Raw genomic sequence first — 10,962 nt, 5'->3', positions numbered from 1 at the left:
TGGGACACAAGTATACGAGAGCTCGAGATTGTTTGGTGCTCGACACTCGGGACTCGAGACTTGGGACTCGGGACTCGGGCATGGAGAAGTTCAAAAATGTTTGTGAACTTGGGCTTGACTTAGAGATGAAACATTTCAAGAATGGCCGATCAATAATGAAGGTGACCAGTAATAACTAATGTTAATTGTTACGGAGGGATGAACATTAGGACTGTTATGAGAAGGTGGCCATTAATAGAGGTCGACAACCTTTAGTTGTTGCTTGGTAAAGAATATGGTAAAAAATATAAAAGAAGATTAATAATCCGAGGGTGAGTGTTTTTATCTGAAATCGATGAAGATGTATTGAAATCGATGAAGATGTATTGTTGATAAGATGGCTTGCACGCTGACCACTGGGGGACCTCAAAGTGGGGAAGTCTAAAGTTCCGAGCTAGTTGCCACGTCACAGAAGACAAGGATGAGTTCCCGATATAGTTATTTCAACATTTAAGTTAGTTTTAAGATTAAATCCAAGTAACTATGATAACAGTGGTCATGAATAGTGAAAATCGTTGGAGAGTCCCTTTGTGCATGGAGTAGGGACCTCTTATATAACACCATTACTCTTGGCTCATGCAACAAGGCATCTTATCACAATAAGGTAATCCATCCGGCCATTATGCCTAAATGGTACCTGATAGTCCTATCGTAGGGATGATAGAGATGTATATTATATTGACTACAGAGATACACTTCCCAGATCTTTTGATAAACTTTTGTGTGACATTAAATGAGATAATAAGCTAATGGGCCAAATAGATTAATGGGTCTTAGTTGATATCCTTTAGTAGTGAACATATGTCATTTAAAAGAAGACCTTGTGAGTCCGTAAATGAGAAATTTGAACTTGGATGGACCTTCAAGGGGTTTGAGGTCTTAATGGGCCCCCAATGGAATCAGCTTTGTGGGAGCCCAATCGGACCTGGTGTACCACCATATCCAATCGGCTTCGAGAGGTTGAGGGTCCAAGAGGATTTTATGGGGAGATAGAACTTTTAACATACTTATAGCGATATTTGATGACTCAACTATCCGACATGTCTTAGCCACTTGGCGGCTCAAGAAATCTGTACCATACAACGTCCGATCGAACTTGAGAAATTATGTCTCTTGAAAGTCTTAGAGAAAGGCCAGACCCATAGAACGTCCGATTAGCACTATCAAATCGGTACTATCAAGAGAAACTTTTTGTACGCTCATAAGAGGATTTGAGATGCTTGGCTACATACGTTGAGCTTCATAGTCGTTGCAAATGTCTGCTCGGCTTCATCCGATCGGGCTTAGGGGAATTGCGCCCCTCTCCCTTCTGAGTGTTTCGCTTGTCCGTCCGATTGATTGAACTTCAGGAGTTAGCTTGAAACTCGAATACTTAAGTTGATTTTTCTTAAAATTTGATCTCCACGTCAACTAGTAAACTTAATTTTACTGGTAAGGTCCTATGTCGGAACAGTCCAAAAAAAAAAAAGGAGGAGCGCTGGACCATTTTTGTTGGATATTGGGGCCTAAATGGACCAATACGATTTTGAGGAGGAAAAATCGGAAGCCATCAATTGTTGAAAGTCGTAATTGACTTCAAAATTGAAATCTACGTTTCGCGTAGATAGATTTAGACTATTAATTTGCTCAAAACCGATTAAGGGTGAATGAGAAATTAATGTTCAAAGTCGGCCCAAAATAACGTTGGTTATTCATTAAGGAAATGGAAGGAAGAATAGTCCCACATCGGAAATTTCCGATGTGCATTCCTTACTTATTAATGATGTTGAGTTATTGGAGTTAACTCAGAAAAGTACCAGGTACTCTCTGCTCAGGGGCGAGCAGGTGCTCGCACCTGTGAGCCCGCCACCCGCCACGTGCGCACGTGCGCAATGGGCGCTTTGTAGGCGCACTTTGCACTTTTCTGAGTGATGCGATCTAGAGCGTTGGATCACAATGAGTCACGATCTGACGGCTTGGGATGAGACATGATTTGAAGCATCGGATCAATGGATCCAGATCCGATGGCTGATAGATCTGAGGGTCACAACTCTTAGATCTGATGGATGAGATTAAAGGGGCTATGTGAAGGGTTATAACTCTTCAGTCCGGACGGCCCAGATTAATCCACCCAAAGGTCACACCCCTCCCTAAAGCCTCTTCCTTCTGTATAAATAGAACCCTCCAGATTGGAATCAAATCACTCAACTTAATCTTCTCTTCCTCAAGTATTCACTCACTCATCTTGTGCATTCAAGAGTCCAAGAAGCCTACGAGAAGGTTCGCTGGTCTCGGAAGTCGGAGTGCTACGATTCCGAGACGATTGTCGTCGTTGTATCTTGGGAACGAATTGCAACAATCCGTTAAGCACCGTAGCGGAGCAATATCGTTTACGGAGATAGTGTCGAACACTAGCCTCGACGATCAGTTTGCATACTCCGGAATTTACCGGAAACAACAGTTTACCGGAAACAACAGTCGTAAACGATAGTCCGTACAAACTGATATGGCTACCAACGACGTTCCAACCACCATTCCGACCGCTGTTCCGACGGCCGTTCCGACCGCCGTTCCGACATCCATTCCGCACGGAGAAAAGCCGGAGAAATTCACCGGAGCCGACTTCAAAAGATGGCAGCAGAAGATGCTGTTCTACTTAACAACGCTAAACCTTGTACGATTTTTGCGTGAAGACCCGCCAGTCGCTACGGACGGTAGCAAGGCTGCTTGCGATACGTGGACGCACGGAGATTTTCTGTGTCGCAACTACATTCTCAACGCCTTGGACAACACGTTGTATAACGTGTATTGTTCATTGGAGACAGCGAAATCTTTGTGGGAATCGCTTGAGAAGAAATACAAGACCGAAAATGCCGGATCAAGAAATTCATCGTCGGTTTCTGGATTTCAAGATGGTGGACTCAAAGAGCGTCTCATCTCAAGTCCAAGATATGCAATTAATACTGCATGATCTGGACGCCGAAGGAATGAAGCTGAACGAGTCATTCGCAGTTGCTGCGGTAATTGAGAAGCTCCCTCCGTCATGGAAGGATTTCAAGAATTACCTAAAGCACAAGCAAAAGGAGATAGGGCTGCAAGACCTGATCCTGAGGCTACGAATAGAGGAGGATAATCGAAAGTTATCCGACTGCAGAGGAACCAAGCGGACTATAGACGATATGTCCAACCTGGTCGAGCCGAACGCTAAAAAGCCGAAACAGTTCAAGAAGAAGGCACAAGCGAAGAAGTTCAAGGGATCCTGCTACAACTGTGGAAAGGCAGGACACCTGCCCAAGGACTGCAGACGCCCGAAGAAGCCAACCAAGGGGTCAAAGGATGCTGCGAACCACGTCGCAACCTCTCTTGAGAACTTGGATCTCACTGCGGTTGTATTTGAAGCCAACTTGGTGGATACCAACCCGAAGCAGTGGTTCATTGATACTGGAGCAACTCGTCATATCTGTTCCGATAAGGCGATGTTCTCCAAGTATACTCCGATAAATGGCAGGAAGCTCTATATGGGTAATTCCACGACGTCGCCAATTGTCGGACTCGGAAAAGTTGTTCTGAAGATGACGTCCGGAAAGGAGCTAACACTCATTGATGTACTCCATGTTCCCGACATCAGTAAGAACCTAGTTTCTGGAGCGGCACTAGTTAAGGCCGGATTTAGGCTAGTGTTCCAGTCAGACAACTTTGTACTTACGAAGAATAATATCTTCGTAGGAAAGGGGTACCTAGAAAAGGGTCTATTCAAAATGGTTGTAATGCCTGTACTCCGAAATATTGATGGTAATAAAATAAATGCTTCCAACTATGTTGTTGAGTGTTTTAATTTGTGGCATGATCGACTCGGACATGTGCATAATAATACTCTTAAACGTCTCGTCAAATTAAATTTATTACCAAACGTCAATGTTGACGGAACACACAAATGTGAAGTGTGCGTGGAAGCAAAAATGACGAAACTACCTTTTCATTCGGTGGAAAGGTCAACGACTCCTCTAGAGTTAATACATAGTGATCTATGCGACTTGAAATTTGTGCAAACTAGAGGAGGTAAAAAGTATTTTATTACTTTTATCGATGACTGCACAAAGTTCTGTTATGTCTTTCTTTTAAGAAGTAAAGACGAAGCCCTAGAGACATTTAGAACTTATAAAACAGAAGTTGAAAATCAACTTGACAAACGAATTAAAATAATTCGTAGCGATAGAGGTGGAGAATATGGTGCACCGTTTAATGAATTTTGTTCAGAATCTGGCATTATTCATCAAACAACGGCACCTTACTCACCTCAATCGAACGGTGTTGCCGAACGTAAAAATCGGACACTAAAAGAGATGATGAATGCCTTGTTGATAAATTCAGGCTTACCTCAAAACTTGTGGGGGGAAGCAATATTATCGGCAAATCACATTCTCAACAAAATCCCTCATAAGAAAAGTGATAAAACTCCTTATGAACTATGGAAAGGCCGCGAGCCATCGTACAAATACCTGAAAGTGTGGGGGTGCTTGGCAAAGGTCGAAGTACCTAAACCAAAGCAAGTAAAGATCGGACCTAAAACGTTCGATGCGGTATTTGTCGGATATGCCCATAATAGTAGTGCATATCGTTTCCTAGTTCACAAATCAGATATTCCTGATATTCATGTGGGAACAACCATAGAATCTCGGAATGCAATATTCTTTGAAAACGTATTCCCAAATAAGAAGGGAAATGTTGAAAATGATAACAACGGAAGTTCAAACGAGAATGTCGTTACCGAACTTAGCTGTTATAAAAGAACTATTGACGATCAAAACAAAGAGCCACGTCGTAGCAAACGGGTTAGAGTTGAGAAATCGTTCGGGCCAGATTACATGACTTTCATGTCAGAAATGGAACCAAGAACATTAAGTGAGGCTCTCTCTAGTCCCGATGCTCCAATGTGGAAAGAAGCTGTCAATAGTGAGATTGAGTCTATCATGAATAATCATACTTGGGAATTAGTAGACATTCCTTCTGGTAATAAACCATTAGGTTGTAAGTGGATACTAAAACGCAAGTATAAAGCTGATGGATCAATTGACAAGTATAAGGCCAGACTTGTAGCCAAAGGGTACAAGCAAGAGGAAGGCCTTAATTACTTCGACACCTACTCACCGGTGACAAGGATTATGTCCATACGAGTGCTAATAGCCATTGCAGCACTGTATGACCTTGAAATACATCAAATGGATGTTAAGACTGCGTTCTTAAATGGTGAGTTGGAAGAAGAAATTTATATGGAGCAACCCGAAGGGTTCATAGCTCCAAGAAATGAGAAAAAGGTGTGTCGACTTGTTAAGTCGTTATACGGACTTAAGCAAGCGCCTAAACAATGACACGAAAAATTTGACAAAGTAATGCTGTCAAACGAATTCAGAATAAATGAATGTGACAAATGCATTTATGTCAAAGACACACCTAAAGGTTATGTAATCATCTGTCTATACGTAGACAACATGCTGATAATGGGCAGTAATCATGATATAATCATGACTACAAAGAAAATGTTGACCAAAAATTTTGATATGAAAGATATGGGTCAAGCAGATGTTATATTGGGAATTAAAATTCTCAGGACATTAGAAGGGATAGTTCTGACACAATCTCATTATGTAGAGTCAGTATTGAAAAGATTCAATGCGTACGATCTCTCTATAGTAAAAACACCTATGGATTTAAGTCAACACTTAGCGAAAAACCATGGTGAGACCTTATCGCAGTTGGAATATTCTCGGATAATAGGCAGTTTGATGTATCTCACAAACTGCACACGTCCGGATATTGCCTGTGCAGTCAACAAGCTGAGTCGTTTTACGAGTAATCCAAACGACACTCATTGGAAAGCATTGATGCGAGTTCTTAGATATTTGAAATATACTATGAACTATGGATTACATTATGGAAAATATCTTACTGTGCTGGAGGGATATTGTGATGCTAATTGGATATCAGATACAAAAGACTCCAAATTCACTAGTGGATATGTTTTCACGATCGGTGGGGGAGTAGTATCTTGGAAATCCACTAAGCAGACGTGCATTGCTCGGTCAACTATGGAATCCGAGTTTATAGCACTAGACAAAGCAGCTGAGGAAGCTGAATGGCTGCGGAACTTCTTGGAAGATATTCCGAGCTGGGAAAAACCTGTACCTGCCGTACTGATCCACTGTGATAGTCAATCGGCGATTGGAAGGGCACAGAGTAGTATGTATAATGGGAAGTCAAGACATATACGTCGTAGACATAATACCATTAGGCAGTTGATCTCGAATGGAGTGATTGCAATCGACTATGTTAAGTCCAAAGATAATTTGGCAGATCCTCTTACGAAAGGGTTGAGTCGAGATCAAGTATACTGCTCATCAAGAGGAATGAGATTAAAAAATCTACAACTGAAAACGACTGAAGTGGAAAACCCAACCTTGTTGACTGGAGATCCCAAGACCTTGGTTCAATGGGACAACAAAGTTTCAGAAGTTGTGGTTCAGCACAGGAGATAGTTTATCTCTATCCCAATCCTAGGATGAATTTGTGCTGTCCTACCTCATGTAGTGAGGTTAAGCTTATGCTTTTAATGACTTCTATACCTTATAAGGTGGAGTATGGTAGGATACTCTTGATAGAAGTGTCACCTATGTGAGTGTGAAGACAGGCCGCTTCAATGAAACACTCATGAATCCAAGATGGTGTCCATGGCCAAAACGGAATCAACCATGAGAACCTAAAGTAGGTGAGATAGGTCTCTGTGTGGGTGTTATTGTCTTAGTATACACAAACAGCTGAGCAGTTCAAGACATCACGTTCACTGCGCAGCCTAGTATACTCGATAGCATTCCACTACGGAAGGTTCAAAGCCACAAGCTACCTCTCCCGATGCAGTGACTTATCGATTGGACTCTTGTAAAGTGTCAGCATGCATACACGCATTACATTAATTTCCATTCATGTGGGGGATTGTTGGATATTGGGGCCTAAATGGACCAATACGATTGTGAGGAGGAAAAATCGGAAGCCATCAATTGTTGAAAGTCGTAATTGACTTCAAAATTGAAATCTACGTTTCGCGTAGATAGATTTAGACTATTAATTTGCTCAAAACCGATTAAGGGTGAATGAGAAATTAATGTTCAAAGTCGGCCCAAAATAATGTTGGTTATTCATTAAGGAAATGCAAGGGAGAATAGTCCCACATCGGAAATTTCCGATGTGCATTCCTTACTTATTAATGATGTTGAGTTATTGGAGTTAACTCAGAAAAGTACCAGGTACTCTCTGCTCAGGGGCGAGCAGGTGCTCGCACCTGTGAGCCCGCCACCCGTCACGTGCGCACGTGCGCACATGCGCAATGGGCGCTTTGGGCGCTTTGTAGGCGCACTTTGCACTTCGCACCGTCTTGAGGAGCTTAAATTTATGCTCCAGGTGACATTGTAGTGCCTACATGGCACTCGGGTGACGTGTCAGGCTAGTACCTGACATGGCAGTGCCTATGTGGCATCCTCGTGGGCAAAGGGAGATGACTGGACAGTTGGTTGAGCGAACGGATGGCAGCCGTTGATCAACGTTGATCAAAGAAGTATGGTGGATCGCTTGTGATGCGATCTAGAGCGTTGGATCACAATGAGTCACGATCTGACGGCTTGGGATGAGACATGATCTGAAGCATCGGATCAATGGATCCAGATCCGATGGCTGATAGATCTGAGGGTCACAACTCTTAGATCTGATGGATGAGATTAAAGGGGCTATGTGAAGGGCTATAACTCTTCAGTCCGGACGGCCCAGATTAATCCACCCAAAGGTCACACCCCTCCCTAAAGCCTCTTCCTTCTGTATAAATAGAACCCTCCAGATTGGAATCAAATCACTCAACTTAATTTTCTCTTCCTCAAGTATTCACTCACTTATCTTGTGCATTCAAGAGTCCAAGAAGCCTACGAGAAGGTTCGCTGGTCTCGGAAGTCGGAGTGCTACGATTCCGAGACGATTGTCGTCGTTGTATCTTGGGAACGAATTGCAACAATCCGTTAAGCACCGTAGCGGAGCAATATCGTTTACGGAGATAGTGTCGAACACTAGCCTCGACGATCAGTTTGCATACTCCGGAATTTACCGGAAACAACAGTTTACCGGAAACAACAATTTTCTGGTATGGTGATTTTCTCTAATAATCTTTTTCATTCCAAAAGCATTCCTACTTCTCTCTTCCACCCTAGTAAACTTTAATTTTACTGGTAAGGTCTTATGTCGGAACAGTCAAAAAAAAAAAAAGGGGAGCGCTGGGCCATTTTCTGGTATGGTGATTTCTCTAATAATCTTTTTCATTCCAAAAGCATTCCTACTTCTCTCTTCCACCATTTAAACATGGGAGGCACTACGTCGGAACAATCCGACTTTCATTCCAAAAGCATTTCTACTTTTTCTCTTAAGTTGAAACTTAGGAGATCGGAGAGACAACGACAGACAAAAGAAAAATCAAACGAGGAGCGCTGGACAACGGACATCCAAATTTCACCATTAATTATTGCACAGAGGACCCCAAAATTCAAGAGAAAAACAATTCTTAGCATAAACTTGTTCTCTTCGATTGACGAGGTACAAACGACGCAAATTCTCCATTAATCATCATCTATATAAATCGTTTCCTGCTTGAAGAGGCCGCCAAAGATCTTCTTCACCTCAGGCGACGCCTCCGGCTGCTTAGTCTTCGGCTTCTCCGGTGGGGGAGGTCGCTTCACCACGGCCTTCTTCGCCGGCAGGCTCCGCGCCTTGGCCTGTCCCCTCACGGTGGCGACCTGCGTCGTCGTCTTTATCTTCCCCTCCGCCGCGCCATTCGTGGTCACCGCCACCACCGTCGCCAGCTGCGAGCTCAACTTGTCCCAGGAGAACTCGCCGCCGGCGAGCCCCTTGGCCCTGGCGAGCAGGCCGTCGAGCGACGCGCCGGCGTCCTCAACCAGCTGCCGGGCCTCTTTGCTCGCTGTGGCGGCGCGCGTCTTCTTCTCCTCCAGCTTCTGCGCCTCCTCCTCAATCTTCTTCTTCTTCGCCGTCGCCTCCCGGGCTTTCTCGGCCGCCGCCTCCTCTGCTTCCTCCTTCGCCTTCGCCTCCGCATACACCTTCCGTCTGCCGTCTTCCGGTATCACACTGACAAAATTTACACATTATTCCTATGATCAAACGAGTCAAACGACAGAATCGACCATCAAAATTGCTTTTTTAGGAAGTTTAACTACCGGAAGAGTTCTTCCACACCCTTCGATGTCGCCGACGGACTCGAGAAGACTTCAACAACCTGAAGATCATGGACAAAAATGGCAGTGTTGGAGAAAATTCTTGATTGTCAAAAAAAGGAAAAGGGAAAGAGATGAGAGCAGATTCCGTACTTTGTTCTCGGCAATGGCAGTGTTGGAAAGGACATCTGCGACTAATCCGGCGATCTGCAATCTCGATACCTTGAATTCGCCGGTTGTAGCTCCGATGGCTTTCCCCTCCTCCGCCACCGTCAATGCGTACGAGCTCTCGGCCGCGTAGTCGTCTGTGAGCGCCGCCCTGATCACGGTGTAGTTCAGGTCCAGCTCCGCCATCTTCCGGAGCAAGTCCCCCAGGGTTAGCGATTGCCCCTGCGCGAAGAGGTTGGAGAAGAAGGAGGTAACGCCGTCGAGCACGTTGCCGGTGGACTGCACCGGGAACCCGCCGGGCCCCGCGTTGTAGACCACCGCCACGTGCCCGACTCCGGCTAGCTTCGCGGCGCGCACCACCTCGAGTGCCTCGTTCGTAGTCAGCTCTGCAGTGGGTCCCTTCTCGGCTGCGCCCACCGTGACCACCACCTTGGCGGCGGGGCCGATCGCCTTGGCGATGGCCTCCGCGTCGTCGGACGGTGACTCCACCGCGTTGAGCCGCTTCGATTCCTCCGGCGAGATGATCTGCGGCGTAAAAATTAGATTTTTTTTTTTTTTTGGAATCGGAAAGAAAAGTTGGTATTTTGCTAGGCGAACCTTGTAGGCGGCGGCGAGGCGGGCGACGTCCTGGGCGGCGGCGAGGTCGGAGACGCCAGCGCGGACGGTAAATCCCTGGCGGAGGAGGGCCCACGCAATGCGGGCGCCGGCCTGCCCGGTGGCGCCGGCCACGAAGACGGAGCGGGGGTCCTTGCGGCGGGCGCCGGCGAAGAAGGGGGTGGAGGGGCCGGTAGCGATGGCAGGGACGAGCGACTTTGCGTCGGGGAGCTTCCCGAAGTCGACGAAGAACCGGTTGGGTTTGGGCGCCTCGTCCCCCGGGGCCGAGGGGTCTTCCTTGGGCCGTCCGAAGCTGAAGAGGTTCGGCCGGGGCTGCGCAGAGGCGACGGTGGCAGGCCTCGTCGGCTTGGAGTAGAGGCGGAAGGAGTTGGAGGTAAGGGCGGGAGCCATGGTGGTGGAATGGGGGGCTTCTCCGGCGATGGCGGGAGATAGATTGGGTGTATAGATGTCGTGCGAGTGTATCGGCCAATGGAATGAGTCCACGTCAGCGTTATCTTCACGAAGAGTATGGAGACCAGACGTTGGATCGAGTCGAATCCGGATTTTAAAGTGGTTGATATTTCCAATTACGTGGACCCCAATTTCATTATCATACTTTATCGTTTAATCTATAATCCTTAATCGTAATTTAATCAACAAGTATATTTAAGGCTAAATTATCATTCTTGTTGACTAATATAAAAAAAATTTAAAAAAAAAAAGATTAATCATGAAGAATAACGTCGAATCATATCTATCAGGATAAATCGAGAAGCGCTCATAACAGATAATCTATGAGCCCAGCATCCTTTAGTTCCCATTTAAAAAAAAAAATTCTTACAAATTTATCATAATTAGGATTTAAACTATAGATAACTAGGTGACAATCTGAATATTCTATCACTGGATCATAATATGAAATAAT

General features: G+C 45.1%; 1 protein-coding gene across 1 annotated transcript; it reads right to left on the bottom strand.

The window, feature by feature from the left end:
• Positions 1 to 8,592: 8,592 nt before the first annotated feature.
• On the bottom strand, positions 8,593 to 10,516 carry LOC122056674 (protein PLASTID TRANSCRIPTIONALLY ACTIVE 16, chloroplastic-like). Its single transcript, XM_042618733.1, has 4 exons — positions 10,041 to 10,516; positions 9,429 to 9,968; positions 9,279 to 9,337; positions 8,593 to 9,189 (listed from the first exon to the last, which is right to left on the bottom strand). Exons 1-4 carry the CDS (start codon positions 10,446 to 10,448, stop codon positions 8,667 to 8,669), a joined length of 1,530 nt encoding a protein of 509 aa, XP_042474667.1. The 5' UTR covers positions 10,449 to 10,516; the 3' UTR covers positions 8,593 to 8,666.
• Positions 10,517 to 10,962: the final 446 nt, after the last annotated feature.

The sequence above is a fragment of the Zingiber officinale genome, chromosome 3B, assembly GCF_018446385.1.
Source record: "Zingiber officinale cultivar Zhangliang chromosome 3B, Zo_v1.1, whole genome shotgun sequence".
NCBI lineage: Eukaryota > Viridiplantae > Streptophyta > Magnoliopsida > Zingiberales > Zingiberaceae > Zingiber > Zingiber officinale.
Note: the sequence above shows the minus strand (reverse complement) of the source record. Positions and strands in the feature narration are given on the sequence as shown.

Bases quoted from the DNA above. Each gene is read 5' to 3' on its own strand.
- LOC122056674 (XM_042618733.1), bottom strand. From the start codon at position 10,448: ATGGCTCCCGCCCTTACCTCCAACTCCTTCCGCCTCTACTCCAAGCCG. The intron at 9,338-9,428 runs GTACGGAATCTG...CATGATCTTCAG, and splicing joins CTGCCATTGCCGAGAACAAA to GTTGTTGAAGTCTTCTCGAG. The intron at 9,190-9,278 runs GTAGTTAAACTT...AAATTTTGTCAG, and splicing joins GGTGTGGAAGAACTCTTCCG to TGTGATACCGGAAGACGGCA.